The 16,140-nt window shown below is 40.7% G+C and overlaps 3 protein-coding genes across 6 annotated transcripts; all 3 read right to left on the bottom strand.

The window, feature by feature from the left end:
- Positions 1-2,949: 2,949 nt before the first annotated feature.
- Positions 2,950-6,072, bottom strand: si:ch211-117m20.4 (sushi, von Willebrand factor type A, EGF and pentraxin domain-containing protein 1). Of its 3 annotated transcripts, none has more exons than XM_063896144.1 (4): positions 5,290-6,072; positions 4,614-4,778; positions 4,342-4,509; positions 2,950-3,626 (listed from the first exon to the last, which is right to left on the bottom strand). In XM_063896144.1, exons 1-4 carry the CDS (start codon positions 5,390-5,392, stop codon positions 3,385-3,387), a joined length of 678 nt encoding a protein of 225 aa, XP_063752214.1. In that variant the 5' UTR covers positions 5,393-6,072; the 3' UTR covers positions 2,950-3,384. The 3 variants fall into 3 exon arrangements, with proteins under 3 accessions (XP_063752214.1, XP_063752215.1, XP_063752216.1); XM_063896145.1 differs by having other exon boundaries at positions 5,293-6,072; XM_063896146.1 differs by having other exon boundaries at positions 5,296-6,072.
- Positions 6,073-6,223: 151 nt separating this feature from the next.
- Positions 6,224-11,067, bottom strand: hinfp (histone H4 transcription factor). 2 transcript variants are annotated; one of them, XM_063896142.1, is made up of 9 exons: positions 10,558-11,067; positions 9,333-9,559; positions 8,845-8,956; positions 8,278-8,430; positions 8,106-8,183; positions 7,729-7,849; positions 7,487-7,625; positions 7,279-7,403; positions 6,224-7,200 (listed from the first exon to the last, which is right to left on the bottom strand). In XM_063896142.1, exons 1-9 carry the CDS (start codon positions 10,712-10,714, stop codon positions 6,864-6,866), a joined length of 1,449 nt encoding a protein of 482 aa, XP_063752212.1. In that variant the 5' UTR covers positions 10,715-11,067; the 3' UTR covers positions 6,224-6,863. The 2 variants fall into 2 exon arrangements, with proteins under 2 accessions (XP_063752212.1, XP_063752213.1); XM_063896143.1 differs by having other exon boundaries at positions 9,333-9,556.
- A 508-nt stretch (positions 11,068-11,575) lies between these two features.
- dpagt1 (dolichyl-phosphate (UDP-N-acetylglucosamine) N-acetylglucosaminephosphotransferase 1 (GlcNAc-1-P transferase)) lies at positions 11,576-15,407 on the bottom strand. The gene is made up of 9 exons (XM_063896063.1): positions 14,970-15,407; positions 14,702-14,822; positions 14,413-14,626; positions 14,154-14,300; positions 13,794-13,878; positions 13,520-13,708; positions 13,313-13,400; positions 12,699-12,854; positions 11,576-12,622 (listed from the first exon to the last, which is right to left on the bottom strand). Exons 1-9 carry the CDS (start codon positions 15,122-15,124, stop codon positions 12,557-12,559), a joined length of 1,221 nt encoding a protein of 406 aa, XP_063752133.1. The 5' UTR covers positions 15,125-15,407; the 3' UTR covers positions 11,576-12,556.
- Between the last annotated feature and the right edge of the window lie 733 nt (positions 15,408-16,140).

Here is a 16,140-nt window from a genome sequence, read left to right as displayed (position 1 = left end):
CTGTGCAGCAGCACCTCTTTTCACTGAAACCAGAGCCCAGTCTGCTCTGATTGGTTAGCTGGCCGGTTCTGTTGTGATTGGTCAACCGCTTACAGGTGTCCCGCCACTTAGCCTATCATGTACAATGTGTTGGAATAGAAGCGCAACTGTCACATAGTGATGTCACTTGTGGAAGTAAACATAGGAGTGTAATGGAGGCGTTTCAGGCAGGGGGTGAGTGTGTGGGAGAGAAACTCCCTCTGTACCCAGCATTGGGATTTTAGCCTTTGCAAACCACTTACATGCACACAAACCTATAAAGCATAGCACAGGAAAGGGAAACCACCATTATGTGGCCCCTCAGAGAAAATAAAAATCCTTAAGGACTCACTGTTGTCCTCATGCATCACTAAACCTGAAATGTGCAGGTCCGGTGACTCTTCCTATCAGACTGACTGTGGAGAATGACCTGTCTAACGTGACTCCTGAGACCCACTTCTGCTCTGTGGTAGAGGGAGGGGTGCTGCTGGGCGCTCTGAGGAGACTGCAGGAAACACAGCAGGACTTCAAGTAAGTCCACCCATGACACCCTCTTTAATATGTATAACATCCTTTAGTATTTTCATGGCAGTTTATACTTAACTCTGAAATTCAAAGGGTGATATTGTAGTTTTTAAAACCACTACAACTAGTGACAGCTTTATAATAGTAAAACATATCTATTTTTGCACATATGAACTTCATAAACTATGCTTTTACAAGAGATACCCAATAGTTAAATCAAGTGCAGCTGCCAGAATTGATCAACCAATCATTGATAATTGATGATGTCATTTTGAACATATTTCGGCTTCCTAAACGAGAGGATGTGCCGCTTCTCCTTTGAATACATATCCAATCTTTAATGTTGCTTGAGGTTTGGACTGTCGATTGGACATACACACTGTGATGGTGTCTCCTCGGGCTGTTGGTCATTTGGAATTTGTCACTATTTCAAATGGATTGATTAATATATTCATTATAAAATAAAACATGAGCTTAACCTCAGCAAAATACTGCATTTAAGTCTTGCTTTTAGATTGGAAAACAGTGTCATTCCTCTGCATCGAGTACTTTCAATACTCTAAGTGGGCCGTATTGCCCTGATCATACTCAAGTAACACATTGAATGCAAGACTTTTCCTCTCCTATAGACTTCAAGTGGTATTTATATGTTTACTTAAGCTCTGTTGTAGATAGACGCCCTGACTCTGTGTCCTGCAGGTTCACTGTGAAGGAGGACCCAGACTTTGGCCTGTTGCTGCACAGTGTGAACGGAGTAGCTGCAGACGAGCGCGAGCAGACGTACTGGGAGATCCTGTCAGAAAGCTCAGGAGAGTACAGCCGGCTGGATGTGGGTGAGTTTCCTCCCCAGAGCTTTAATAAAACACATCTGATTTAATGAGCTGTAATGCGGCAGGAGAGTTGGTTGTGTTTTTGATCAATGTGCCCAGGACATTCCCTGGTGGGATCTTTCTAAAATAGTATTGCATACGCAGTTTGTCTTTCATATATTTGGATTGATTTCTGTTATTCTGCACAGGTGGTGCAATTATTGGTTGTTTTTTTGGAGTTAAATTATGTATTCATAGTTTCCTCATTATCCTTTAATGCTATTAATGCAAGAACACTGTGTGATCTGAGCAGCTCATTTGAGCACTGTGTCCCTCCCAAAATCTGTGTTTGTGTATCCATTAAAATGTAATTGTTTCTGATCCAATTTCTTCTCTTTTCTCAGGAATCGGTTGCTACAAACCCAAAGCAAATGAGCACATCACCCTCAGGTTCAGCAGCTGGGCCCAACAGTGAAGAACGAGTTGACGGGTTGAGCAGAAACTCTTCAGACAACAACAAAACATTCATTTGAAATATTTGTTTCATGTTTGCCATGTATGGCTGTCTCTGGATTATCAAATGTTGAGGCCTGATGTGTGAGAATAAATTAAACAGCAACATCTAGTGGCTGTCAGGAGGAATGTCCTTTATCAAATCAGATATTTACATTGATTGGAAACAAAGCAACACATATTTATATTATGGGTATGTTTGTGACTTCTCCTTTGAGTTAGTTGAGATTAAAAACGATGATGTTATTCGTAAAGAAATATACAGGTTGGTATACAGGGGTTTAAATACGACAAACATCTTGAAGAAAAGTCTAAGAAAAACTTCCAGCAAGTGGACTTTTATCTGTATGAGAAGGTAAATTAACGCTCACAATAGATATGAGTGGAATTCATTTTCAGCTAATAACAACCTAAAGTTGACAAAAAAAATGAGACAGATTTAAAATGTCAGATTTTCAACGATACCTTACTCTGTCACAACTCGAGAAGGTGCTGGAATTAAAAAACAATGAATTGCTAAAACATTAATGAAGTGTTTGTATTTGACTTTGGAAACGGCAGATTTTGATTGTATAATGTTCTTTACTTTGAAATGCATCGTTTCATATTCAAACAATCCATCTAAAAAAACTAAAATAGATATTTAGGTTCATGTTTTGCTACGTTTCCACAAACTAAAGGTTGAAAAGGTGCACATCATCTCGTAAAAAGGTGTATGTAATCCACAATCCACAACAATATACATTTGTTCACAAGTCCTCCACCACTCTTCAGCTCACTAGCAACCCAAAGCTCCTCCATTTGTAACAAGATTAAGGTTTCATCTCCTTCCAGGACAGATGGACTGAGAGGCGGAGCGGCAAGGCAGAGAGGCTAATCTCCGAGCTTTCACTTCCTCTTCTCCTTGTATTTATCTTTAATGTATTCCTTTTTCTCTAAGTAGAAACATGTTAAAGAGAGCAGGTGAGTTAAGCATAGCTTAAGTTAATTCAACCAACCAGAAAATGCTGTCTGAGCAACGTCATAAGGTCCTTTGTCTTCCCATAATCAGCTTCCTATCTAAAATAAAACATCAACATCTGGATCTCTTGGTTAAACTTTTTATTTAAGATAATATTTTATTGTATTTCAAATAAATATTTGACCCAAGTCTGACACAGCGTCTCAGAGGCTTTCTTTTCATGACGTTACAAGACACAGATCGACTGAATTTAGCAGTTCGACTTTGCTAATAATTCCTGACACGGAGGGATTTGAACCTCACGGTGTAAAATCCTTAAATATAAACCAGGATGAAATCTTTAGCTTCCGTGTGCCAGAGAGATAAAAAAGTCATGTCTCAAAAGATGCAGATTTCCATCATCTGATGTGTCCACACACTTAGATGCAGCAGCGAAAACATAGCGTGGCTCTGCAGCGTACAAGCTGTCTTTGTGAACATATTCTAAGCAATAATTAACCACATGGAAGTGTATTGGCAGTGAGACAACATTGCAACACGGTCAAATTTTACAATAGTTCATCCTTGATGGTTGACAGTGTGGCGGGGAAGCAACTCACCACATGACAAAGCACAGTCACATATGCAAGGGACACACTGTGCAAAGAACCGCTTCCAGCCGGTCTCTTTGCCCTTGCAGTTGTCTAAGCGACTGCAGCCCAGTTTTGGCGGGCCGAAGTAGCTCTTGTTCTCACAGGTGGAGTTACACGTCCCGTTCAGTTCCCTCTCACTGACCTCAACGCGTCCCTGCTGACACATTCCTGACAGACAGACAGACAGATAGACAGAAATCATCTGATGAGATTCAATTGACTTATTACAAAAATGAGCAAAAGGGTATTTAAAATAAGACTGGTTACTATGATCACACAAATCCCTTGTTTGTAAAATCCCATGCTTTGAAATGCATGAGTGCAAAATTAGGTTTAAAAAAGGGAATGAAAAGAGATGCTTTTGGGGTTATATTAGAGAACAATGCTAACATAAATATAATTCTTCTTAGTCGTTCAAAGATGGCTTTATAAAGCTATTTTTCAATAAGAAATAAGGAAAGGCATAGTATAAGAATTATGCTTCTGCCTTTTCAGTCATATATCAGCGACTCAATTCCCAATAAATGAAGTCACTAAGCGGCTAAACTTGGATCAGAGCTGTGTTACGCTCCAAATACAAATCTGTACTGAAGTTTTACAAGGTTTAATAAAGAAACGAAACAAACAAAAACAAAGGTAGGACAACAAAACAGATCTGAGCTTATCAGGCCCTCTTCCACAAACCCAAACATACAACACGTGCGCTACCCATCCCATAAACCACACCGATGTGACCATAACAGTAATGACTCCAATAAAAACAAAATCACAGGCTGACTATATTTGCTCTTACAAATATTGCATACTAGATGGTATAAACTTGTCATGCTTATTTCACTGTGTGATAAACTACTACGGGTCATTGTGTTTGGTGTTTACTCACTGAGGCAGGTAGGTCTCGGGGTCCAGAGGCCGTTAGACTGGCAGGCTCTGGTCGGGTTTCCCACCAGCATGAAGCCGGAGCGACAGGTGTACCTCACCACAGAGCCCACCCACCAGTCGTTACCATACACCTGTCCGTTATAGTCCACATCGGGCCTGCCACAGTTCACTGCCACGCAAAGGAAATGCACACAGCTACAGTACAGCGGCTAACTCAGAAAAAGGGACTTCTGTTTAACTTTAAAACAGTGTCAGACGTTGTGGTATTCTCACCTCTGCACAGGGACTTGTAGCCGAGCCAGCAGCAGCTCGAGTCTCCACATCGGTCCTTCCTCAGCTCCGTGTGTTGAGCCTTACAGCCTCCTAAACAAAGGGGCGCTGACCCGGCCCAATAGATGTTGTCTATAAAATCTGGTTGGGAAATCCATACTGTCTCACCTACAGTAAAAAGAAGGGTATTAGCTTTTTATCAGAGCTGGAGGAAACTCACAAATCATTACATGACATGTGGAAATAGGTTTTACCACAAGGGTTAAGAAAGATTTGTATTTTTATACAGGGAGAACATCTATTAACCAGCCATTGGCCAACCTTATCTCTGATCCCAGCCATGTACTGAAGAGCAAATGTGAATTGTTACCATAAAATCAGAGACACAGGATCCCACGAATCAATAAAGTTAGTCTAACCCGCTCATGTGTGCTCCAGCCAAACCTAAAATAAAGTTAAATCCCAGGTAACGTGTACGTCAAAGGGTCCTAAATGTTTGTTTCCTTGCATCTTAATATCTGGCCTTGTTGAAGTTGCACATGGAGCTGTTGTGATGGAAGGAAAAAGTATGTCTTGATCTGACGATAAAGCATTATAGCATCTTATCCAATTATCCCGTCTTAGAGAGCAGAACATGTTTGAAAAAATAACATGATACTTGCATTAGAGGACGTCTTACCACTACCTTCCATCTCACCAATCCACCCAGGAAACTGAGAAGCGGTTCTTTGGAAGACCCCGAACAGCAGCAGCAGCAGCAGCAACAGCGGAAACAACCTCATGGTGGTCGAGATGCTATTGGTTCCTGTAGAAACACTGTGGATGGATGGGATTCTAAGTCATATTGCTGGCCAACATTATTCCTGTGAAGTCAGCAGCCATTAAAAGCTGTCCCAGTAGAGCTGCGTTCACAGACTGCAGAGGGAAGGAGCAGAGGGCGGTAAGTAACAAGTGAACTAAGCTCTGAGTGCTGCCTAATCTTCTACACACTGCTAATGCCAACACGTACTGCATGTCATGCTGCGACACACACACGCACACACACACACACACACACACGCAATTTAGGTCACTTAATCAACAGAACATCAAAACAAAAAAGAAGAGACGTAGGGTTCGGAAAAGCATCAGTTACTTTGAGTAGTAGAATCATAAATATATATTGAATGTACTTTTTTAGGATTATATCTTAAATGTATTTATTAGGGGAAAGTATTACACATAAACCTATTACCAGGGGTGGGAGAAGTACTCAGATGTTGTACTCAAGTAAAAGTAGGAGTAGCAGAGTGTAGGAATACTCTGTTACAGTAAAAGTCCAGCATTCAAAATGTTACTCAAGTAAAAGTAGAAAAGTCTGAGCATCAAAACATACATGAAAGTACTCATTATGCAAATTGGAAAATTACTTGTTACTTCCCACTTCTGCATATTACAGTATTTTAATTTAATCATAGCATGGAGCTGCAGGAAAGCAGTTCAGCAGGAGGCGCTATAACTGTAGTACAGATGGTGGATATACTGTCTATTATGTGAGGTGTAAATCATGACCATTCAATTAAGAGAAAGCGTATTCTGGTGATTTTTGTCCATTTAAAGAAATGAACAACATCTGATTAAGACAAAACAAGTTTATTTGATTTAGAGATAAAGCACTATGAGGAAGTCCCCCTTTGCCACACAATTCAGTGAATACTAATGCACCACGCCACTATTGTGACCCCTCAAAGTCAAAAACACATAATATCCATCGTCTCTATAGCGCTATTTATCCATCTGATTTAATTTGGTGTAGTTCGATAGAAAGGTTCCCTACCTGACATTTTTCACAACATGCCTGTGGATTATCATCAGTAACCGGGTCATGAAGACTGACAGCTTCACACCCGATGCCCCTGTTGTGTATCTCCAACACACAACAGAAATATCTAATTTAAGAAACAGCACGACAGGAAAATGTGTGTTTTTCATCTAAGGGTGAATTTTCCTATTAAAAAATGCCTGACTACTGAATTTAGGACCGCTTTCCCACGTGGCAGTGTGGCATTAGTATCCAACCCTTTACAAATGTAATGCATGAAATGAATAATTACAAAAATACTAGAATTCAATGGTTTTAAATTATGGTAACGTGCTTTCAGCCCCCATTAGAGGCTCAGAAACATAACAGGATCTCTCAGACATGCATCATGATTTGTGAAATATCAAAGATTGTCTTCTCGTCTATGGTCTGTGTATGCAGGGCTGCGTCAGTCAGAGCACCTGCGACCCCTGATGCTGAGCACCATCGAGGAGCTGCTGCATGTCCGAGTCATCCGTTGGTGAAAAACCTCCAGCGAGGACGTACAACATCCCCTCCTCCTGACCGCCCTCTTCCGCGCTGGCTTCTGGCTCCTCCAGCAAAAACCCTCTCAGTTCTACCTGCAACTCCGAGGAAGCCGCCCCCGATGAGTCTTCCTCATTCATGCCACTGTCCTCATCCTCCTCCGCTTGCCTGCTCTGCCGCTCCCTCATCAGCTGCTCTGTCAGCTCCACACTCTCGTAGCGGATCAGCTGCAGCCGCAGGAAACCGTCGTCGTGCTGCTTGTACCTGGCAGTGACCGAGAGATCATACGTGTGTTAAAGAAAAAGCCACTGATCCAAAGTTCAGGGTTGTTGTTGGACTTACCTGAACCTTGGGTGTCCTGAAGGCCATTTGAACTGGTGCTTTTTGTGCAGGTGAACGGTCAGGTTGTTCCCTCGGGTGAAGCACTGATCGCACACATGGCACTTGTAGCGAGCGACGAAATTCCCCTGTGAGGAAACACACAAGTATAAATAACATTTAAACCTCCCTCGCTGAGTGTAAATATTTTAAAAAGACCTCCTTTTCCCACCTCATGCTCCTTTTTGTGGTGAATCTTCATGGTGATGAGGCTCCGGGAGGTGAAGCCACAGCCGGGAACTTCGCAGTGAAATGCCGGCTCAGTGCTGTGGGTGTCCAGGTGTTTGCGCAGGTCTACCAGATTCTTGCAGCTACAAACACAAAGTCAAGCGTCGCAGTATTAAGAACGCAATCATTTCCGTGTCTGTTTACCATGATCATCTTGCTTTGCATCGCTGCAGCTCTGTGCGATACCTGTACTCGCAGTATTCGCAGCTGTACGGCCTCTCGTTGCTGTGACGGAACTTTATATGGTTGCGCAGAGCGGAGGGAGTCGGGCAAGTCATGTCACACAGCGGGCATTTGTAGTGGCTCACTGTACCGACAAGAAAAAGGAAAACAAGTGATGAGATTTAATCATCTAGTCAGAGCTGATTCAATCGAACTCGACACTGTTGTTATAACAAGACAGACATCAACCAGAACTTTTTTTATTAAATGCAAGGGTAGCTCTTGCATGGTGTAAGGCATGGTGTGTCAAATGGTAGTTAGTAGTAAGTGAGGGTGCAGTTCAAACACTTTGGACACTCAAGACTCAATTGACTTTGCAGACGAATAAAGAAGGCACTAACCGTGGGTCCTCATGTGGTCTCTCAGTAGTCGTTCCGTTGCAAATCGTTTGGAACAGTGCGAACACTGGAACCTCTGACCTACAGCACGTAGACAAGCTCAGAAAATGACTTCAAGAAGACATGTTATGCTAATTTTCAGCTTCATATTGTTATTCAATCTTCTGTTCTTTACCTTCCATGGCACTCTGTCGTATGATGTGGTCAAAGAACTTGGTGTTGCTTGCATACATCCCCCCGCAGCCCGGACACGCCACTAGCTTCTCCTGAGTGTGGCTGCGCAGGTGCTCCCGAATCTTAGGACGCCCTTTAGCCGTGGCTTCACAATCTGGGGAATGACAGGCCCAGAACTTAAGACTAAACAACCAACAATCTTAGTTCTGAAGTCAGCAATCACAAGGAAATTCCCCTAAACCGGACATCTGGTATGATATACTCCACAAAATGTTTGTAAGGGAAAGAATTAAAAACACTAATTTCAGGAAACTTGCAAAAAGTTGAAGCAATGCATTCTTTAGAGATGGCTATCCTTTTGTTTTTATACTTCCTGCTGTATTTTCTTTCTCTTAAAAACAGATAACATCCCCTCTGGTTTTTTTTAGGCTTTATTTGAAATGTCAATTGTGCAAACTGTAATTCAAAAATGTTACGTGACTCCAAATAAAGATTTATAAAGAACCTCTTTGACCATAAATCGGCTGTTCAGTCTAAAGTTACATCGATATTGTTGTAAGTAACGTACCTTTCCATCCACATCGTATTGGAAATTCACATTCTCCTGCTGGTATTTCTATGCACTGGCTGTGCATCTCCACGTGGCGATAGAACCACTCTGGGTTTTCATATGGTGGTTGCTTTAATAAATACCCATAGATAGAAAAAAACACAAATATTAAGATTTGAAGAAGCAAGGCTTAAATTCTACTTCACAAACAGTTGAATGAAAGAGATCCTCTGACTGTGTGCACATGAAAGTGAAGGCAGTGTCTAATTGCTAAGCTCCCAAAAATAATTGGCTCCAAATTCCCCAAACAGCAACATTAGGGGAAAGTATAACGGTTTTAATAATAATTTGTTGTATGCATCGTGCTGCAGAGAGATTTCTTTCCTTCTGATGTCTGCTTTGCTTTCTTGCATACTCAATAGGCGACTGAATGGGAGTAGGTGGTTAAACAAACAAGATATACAGTAAGGATTGCCTTGCTACATCAACAGCAGCACCAAGCTTACCTCACACTCCTCCCAAAGACAGATAAAGTTTTCTGGGATTTCAGGGATGATGTTGCGGCTCTGGGAGCCGATGGAGCAGGTGCCAATTTTCGGCTGTGCGTCAAGCACCTGCTGACCCAGCTGCTTCAGCTTTGTATGGTAACAGTGAAAGAACAGATGTCGCCGCATCTCCTCAGTACCCTCCACAGAACAGAAACCACAGTCTCTCCAGAGGCAGTTTCTTTCTGCTTCAAAAGTAAAAAGATTGCATTAGTAGGCAGGCATCAGCCTTTGCTATGGCTACACAATGCAACCGCAGTGAAGTGAGCTTTAGGTTGGATATTATGCACACAGTCCCTCTGGTCTCCTAACTCAGTTTCAGAGAGTGTCTGCAGTCAGAGGATGGTTATTTTAGGTGCTAAATGCTAATAATGTGTGAAATGTATGCTTAAATATAACAAATGTTTCATATTTAGCACACTATCTTTGATTACTGATGTGTCATGTCTAGACTTGACATAAATATTTGAATAGCTGCCGTGTTATTCAATAGCTTCCATTTCATTTGACCCATTACTTTAACTCCCAATCCATATCAGATATTATTAGCACACTGTACACATGAGACACACCTCTTTTTATTGGATTTAAGGGCTTCTAAATTATCCAAATATTGTTGTAAAAATCCATTCAGTCTTGTGACGTTAGGACTCCAAATAAATGCACACTCTGCCCCCAGAGTCAGAACTAAACATGGGGAAGCAGCATTCAGTTTTTATGCTCCAAGTATCTGGAAAAAAACTACCAGAACTTTTAGATCCAGACTGAAGACTTTTCTTTTTGCCACTGCTTTTTTAATTGAACAATTTCATATATATCACTGCACTGAAACTTGTATTCATGTGGTTAACTTTGATTCTCTTAGCTTTTTAAATGCCACTTTATAATGTGTCACCGCTGCACTATTTCTTAATGCTCTTAAAGCACTTGCCTTGTGTTGAAAGGTGCTACATAAAGAAAATGTGCCTTTTACAGAGACAGCAGCCACATTTTCATACAAACATAGTAGAACAAACACTACACACCTATGAAAGGAAGTGTGTAGTGTTTGTAAAGTGTAGTTAAACAGTCTGTGTAACTCACCTGAATGAATGAATGTCTTATCTATGTAATATTTATGGGCACTACAGCACAATTAAAAAGCCAGTTGAGTATGCATTAAGCAATAATACTAAAACCTACTCACCTTCCATTTCGTCGTCTTCCTGCTCTACATCCCGAGAGCTCAGGTGACCCTCCGCGTGACTGCAGAAGTTGTCCATCCGACTGAACGACTCTTGGCACGAGCTCCATTCACAATCCACCTTCAGCGTTTTCTTCAGAATCCGTTTGCTCGGAGCCATCTCTCTGGGTCATAAATACGTGTAATGTGTTTTATCCAACGGAAACGACTCGAGCTACAACACTTGACCATAACCTGGAGCTAGCTAAACCTGTGTGTTGTTGTTATTTACAGTCTCTAAACATGTACAAGCTCTCCGTGCGTTACACCTTTACAAACCACAACAGGAAAAACACATGACTTTCAAAATGATACCAGAATAGGAATTTCAACTCAATAACGTCCTGTTAAAAAACACTGACATAAGAAATATTTTGAATTGTTTTGGCCAGCCACAAAAAACACGGAGTGTGCAGCGCAAATGTGTCCCCGGAAACAACGCATTCTTCAACCGTTCCGACCTGTGGTAGTGTGTTCCGGCCATAGACTACCGAACACTAGAGGTTTAATAGCTTAATACAAATCCTTTACACAAGTGCGATATAATGAAAGCACAACGCCTCACTAAACAATTAAAGCAAAGGTGGGAAGTAACTAAGTATATTGACTTAAGTACAATATTTAAATACTTGTACTTTACTTGAGTATTTCCATTTTATGCTACTTTGTACTTCTACTCCACTACAATTTCGAGGTAAATGGTGTACTTTTACTCCACTACATGTATTTAATACCTTTAGTTAATTTACAGAGTTGGATGAATTAAGTGAAATATAGTCAAAACTTAAATCTGACTTTAGTTACACCTGGAGTAAATTCACAAGATACCTGCAAAATCGGGTGTTCTTTTCCAATAATGACCGCCTTGCTGCACATTATCCCTTACATAATACAGTTGTCAATGCATACCTTTTATTTATAAACATACAGTCATATTACTGTTTCTAATCAAGATACTGAATACTTCTCAAACCACTGCAAATAATGACCCAACACACCTTTATTTTAATTTCTTAGCTTTCATTTCTTATTTTGAGGCTTCCAGTTCAACAGTAAACAGTTTCTCACTTGTAGTTACATTCCTTAGAAAGATAATCCAGTGCGAGTTTACTTCACATTGATGTATGCTGAACCCTTGGGGGAAACAATGCATATCAGTCATAAAAATACAGCTTTGTATCCAACAATACCAACAAAGGTATAAACAATCAATTCTTCTCTTTCTTCTCATCAGGACACCGCTCACCTTCTATTAAAAATAAGTAACTGTTTCTTATCAATCGAGACTCCCTTTATCTCTTCTAATATCCCCACTATGTACCTGTATTCACCTTGCTCGCTGTTTTCAGGCTGATTTTAATTTTTGTTACCTCTTACAATGACACGTCTGTGTGCGTTTGTTTAGAGGTAAACATTACAAACAAACAAAAATCATATATTAACTTATTCATTCATATTATGCATGGGTTAATCGTCATGGAAAAGTGAATGAGTTCATTTAACCATACCCATTTTTGCTTTAACAGCAGATTTGAGCTGTGGAGCACTGTGTGAATATTACCTCCACACATCTGTTTTCAAATAGTAACAATTTAGCAGCAGCCAGACGTTTATGTTGGCTGCCCTGATTACTGAGCATCACGCCCACCTACTGTACTTTCCTTTAAAAAACCAGTACAAAAATATACCTTCATTAATCACTCATAACCAGTTACTTCTTCCTGTTTGTATTTACTGAGAAAGACAACCCTGCTGTTGATACTTGTACACTGCATGTGATACTGTTATAATATATATTTGAACCTTGCCCTTTGTCCTTACTGCAGGTAAAGTGTTAGGCGGAAAGTAACAGTGAGGTAATGGAAGCTATCAAAAGGCAGATGAAACACAAGCCTGTGAAATAGATCCATAGAACAATATCATTTTCTCAGTCAGCGTTCGCTCCTCTTTCCCCGGAGGCTGTCTAGACGTCGTAGAAGAGACGCACCAGATGATAACGGATCCCAAAAGCCACTGCGCTGCCCATCACCTGGGAGAGGAACAGAAATGATCATCAAGTGTGACATTCCATACTCATTAAAAACACAGAAGGAGATTTGTTCTACCTGCATGATGAGCATGATGACTGTCAGGTTTCTCTCATGGATGGGGCCGAGACATTTCAGAACCAGGTTTATTAACGTCATGTTGTTGCACTCAATAAATTCTTCATCTCCCTTCTGGCCTCGTCGCACCTCTAGCAGCTTTAATAACTCTGCTACCTGTAGAGGATAAACAAAATATATTGTCATGAATGAATACACATAGCAGAAAGCCTTCCTCATATGGGACCCACATAGACCAAAACGCAATACATAAACATGGTCATTCGGGTTTAATCAGGTCAAGTAATGTGTGCTAAACAGAGCACAAACAATTAATTAATTAACGAAATGGTTAGGTCAAATAAAACTGAATGTTTATTTCAGTAAATGAATTAAGTGAAATTACCTTTAAATCTCTAGGTCCATCTCCTCTGTATTATATTATTTTTAATTAAATAGATTCCACTGTTGGTCTGATAACACAAGCAATTAGCTACCTATTATTCTTACTGTGTCTTTGTGTGCACCAAAAATACCAAAAGCAAATCCCTCACATGTGTAAACCTATTTGGTAATAAAACCAATTCTGATTCAAGCTTTTTTTAAACTAGAGAATCATAGAGCAAGAGCATTACCTTCAGGATGAGGTGTCCTAATTTAGAGAGGTCTTTTCTTTTAAATTTAGAGTAGCTCATCTCCAGTTTGCCTGTGTCTGGATTCAGCCTTTCATCAGAAGGAACAAAGGAACAAAAAGGCAGACAATGAGAGTACATAATCAGCATGCATGATGAACAAAACATGAGAAAAAAAAACACATTTTAAGTTCATGTCTGGCAGGTTACCTGGGGAGCCGGTGTCTGGGACAGGGAATGACATGGAAAAGCTGTGGCAAGGAGTAGAGAAAGTTAACCACTTGAGGAAGGAAGAACAGCAGCATTGTTTTGCTGAAGTGTCCCAAGATGCCGACTACAGCGAAGGTCATCCCAGCAAAGTAGCAGAAAGTGTCTCCAACAAACACAGATGAAGGGTACCTGTGACCAAAGGGGATGGAAGTTGAGATGATATAGAGGAGAGTAAACACAGTTTTTAAAGCCCTGGGTATTAGGTTTAACTCACCAGTTGTGGTAAAAAAGTGCCAATGTGGTGAAGAAGAATGGTATCATGAAGTAGAGGGAGAACACATGGTCATCACGGTAATCTCCTGACAAGATAAGACCAACAATTGATGGTTAGGTGAAACATGATCAGCATTTTGAATGTAAAAAGGATTTTTGTGCAACAGGACGGACTTTAAAGCATTCATAAATTATGCAACTGCAGTGTGACACGAAAACCCCACACTTATTATTCCTGAACTCTATTTACTTATTCCAGGGATGTCAAGTTTAATCAATGTATTAATGTGTAAAATACACTCATGATATGCAGAGTGTGTGATCTGCAATGCCAGTGATGAGAGGGTTAACAGCCACACACCGCTGAGCTCCACCAGGTTGAAGACGATGATGGAGCCGGAGATGAACAAGGCTTGACCCGACTCTATGCCGTTGATGCCTGCTAGGATGTTGATTGCATTTGTGCAGAACACCGCAAGCATCCCCATGTAGACGTAGTAGAGAATACCTGTAGAAGAAATACAAATGAAATGAGTTAATATGAAAGTACCCCAGACAAAGATCTTGGGTGTATAAAAACATCTGGGCAATGCTTAGCCTCAAACTACCGCCTCACTCACCCAAATCCAAGTGCAGCCCAAGCAGGGCTCTGAAAGGCTTGGGCACCACAATGACTGTGTTGCCGAAGTTGGTAAAGTAGACCATGAGCAGCGGCAAGGAAGCCATGGTGGGAAGCAGGAGCTTGTGTCTCCACCGCAGGTTCAGCACGTCATCAGCAAAGCCCAGGAAGATCATGCAGCAGATGGCCAGAAGTGCACCTATCAGCTGTACAAACTGACCAAAACAGACAGCAGGTGAGTTTCAGATTTGATCAAAACACACAGGTTTATTATGCATCATTAGACCCACCTCGTCGTGTGGGAAGCCCATGCACTTGTCTCCTACAAAGCAGCTAAGGAAAGGCACTGGGATGAAGCAGAAGAGGATGATGAGGAAGACCGTCCCACTGATGACTCCTTGGGACTCTGGGCTGCAGCAGGGTTGACCAGGAAGAGACACAAGGCGAGAATTAGTACAGGGGAAAAAAGCACAAGTGACTTCCAAACAAGTAGTAGCATATTAAACTTAAAACTTTATTAGGATACTAAATCATAGGTTGGATAAGAACATTACTCACACTTCCTTTTTGGACGTTTTGTTTAGGTCCATTCCGAACAACCTGGCTGAGATGAAATGGTCTTTGAAAGCAGGAATGAGTTTCAGTGTGGCCATACAGCCGAGCATAGACAGGAAGCAGTTGATCACCAGCGGCAGGACGGGTACAGGTGACATGTTTTCAGGCTTTTAGGGGGTCCTTTTCTGACAGTCACGTTTCTAGCTAATCTGACGATCGATCAACGAGCTTTGGTTGTCCTCACTGAGGTAAACACATGTCATAACGTTATTTCAAAGCAAAATAAAGCTTCGTGCTTCCGGTGTCAAAAAGAAATAAACCAACAAGTTCCAATGGAAATCCATACCATCTTTTATTAGATGTTATTGATGCTAATATCTACTCACTGCCTGGTTGTCTAAACACCACGTCCTATAAGCAACCGGAGGTACTTCCGTTCTATCTCTTCAAAATAAAAGTTTGGTAAAAAATCGCATTTGTTATTAGCTGGAAATGTATGCTTTAATGGCCTTTTCTTTAAATGATGAAGACGTTTTAACTGTTGATTTATTTTATATAAATAGGTAACGCTTTTATTCACTTTGTTTTTGAAGCTGTCAATTAACAGATGTAATTCAATATTTAGCTTTGACAGCTTCCTACCAATGCAGTTTGACACGGAAGTGACATCTTCTTTGGTTAATGTTTTTTAGATAAGAATAAATACAACAACAAAAACAACAAAACAAACTGTTCATAATAAGAGACTCATTCCACTTCGGGGTGGTAGCAGACCACCCCAAATAATCACTCAGAGAATATCAAGACATTATGATGTACAGTTTCAAAATAAAACACCTTCGGAATCTCTGAGCTATCGTCCCACTGTGGAGGCTGGCTTGACCGCAGTTATATTACGCGCAAAAATCAGCCATTATACTTAAATAAATCAACCTGGTCCCAGTCTATCATGTGAATAGCCCATTTAAGATGTTGTGGTTATGCACCATTTGAGCATATTTAAATAAAAGTAATTATAGCCCGTTTACAATACAAGGCAACAAAATGTGATCATTTATTTTGTCATGATAATGCAGAACCTACATGATATTGTTCTTAAAATGCGAATATTCAGAGACAAATGTGCCGAAATAACAGTGAACCCCGTGTTGTTGCCTGGTTGGTGTTTGTCTTT

This window comes from Eleginops maclovinus, chromosome 11, assembly GCF_036324505.1.
Source record: "Eleginops maclovinus isolate JMC-PN-2008 ecotype Puerto Natales chromosome 11, JC_Emac_rtc_rv5, whole genome shotgun sequence".
In the NCBI taxonomy this organism is placed as follows: Eukaryota; Metazoa; Chordata; class Actinopteri; order Perciformes; family Eleginopidae; genus Eleginops; species Eleginops maclovinus.
The sequence above is the reverse complement of the archived record's forward strand: the minus strand, read 5'-3'. Positions and strand labels throughout refer to the sequence as shown.

Coding starts and splice junctions, on each gene's coding strand:
- si:ch211-117m20.4 (XM_063896144.1), bottom strand. CDS start 5,392: ATGAGGTTGTTTCCGCTGTTGCTGCTGCTGCTGCTGCTGTTCGGGGTC. Junction 4,779..5,289: donor TGGTGAGATGGAAGGTAGTG/GTAAGACGTCCT, acceptor TTTTTACTGTAG/GTGAGACAGTATGGATTTCC. Junction 4,510..4,613: donor CTACAAGTCCCTGTGCAGAG/GTGAGAATACCA, acceptor TTTGCGTGGCAG/TGAACTGTGGCAGGCCCGAT.
- hinfp (XM_063896142.1), bottom strand. CDS start 10,714: ATGGCTCCGAGCAAACGGATTCTGAAGAAAACGCTGAAGGTGGATTGT. Junction 9,560..10,557: donor GGAAGACGACGAAATGGAAG/GTGAGTAGGTTT, acceptor TTACTTTTGAAG/CAGAAAGAAACTGCCTCTGG. Junction 8,184..8,277: donor ACGACAGAGTGCCATGGAAG/GTAAAGAACAGA, acceptor TACGTGCTGTAG/GTCAGAGGTTCCAGTGTTCG.
- dpagt1 (XM_063896063.1), bottom strand. CDS start 15,124: ATGTCACCTGTACCCGTCCTGCCGCTGGTGATCAACTGCTTCCTGTCT. Junction 14,823..14,969: donor AAAACGTCCAAAAAGGAAGT/GTGAGTAATGTT, acceptor ACCCTGCTGCAG/CCCAGAGTCCCAAGGAGTCA. Junction 12,855..13,312: donor TAGGACACCTCATCCTGAAG/GTAATGCTCTTG, acceptor TATCCTCTACAG/GTAGCAGAGTTATTAAAGCT.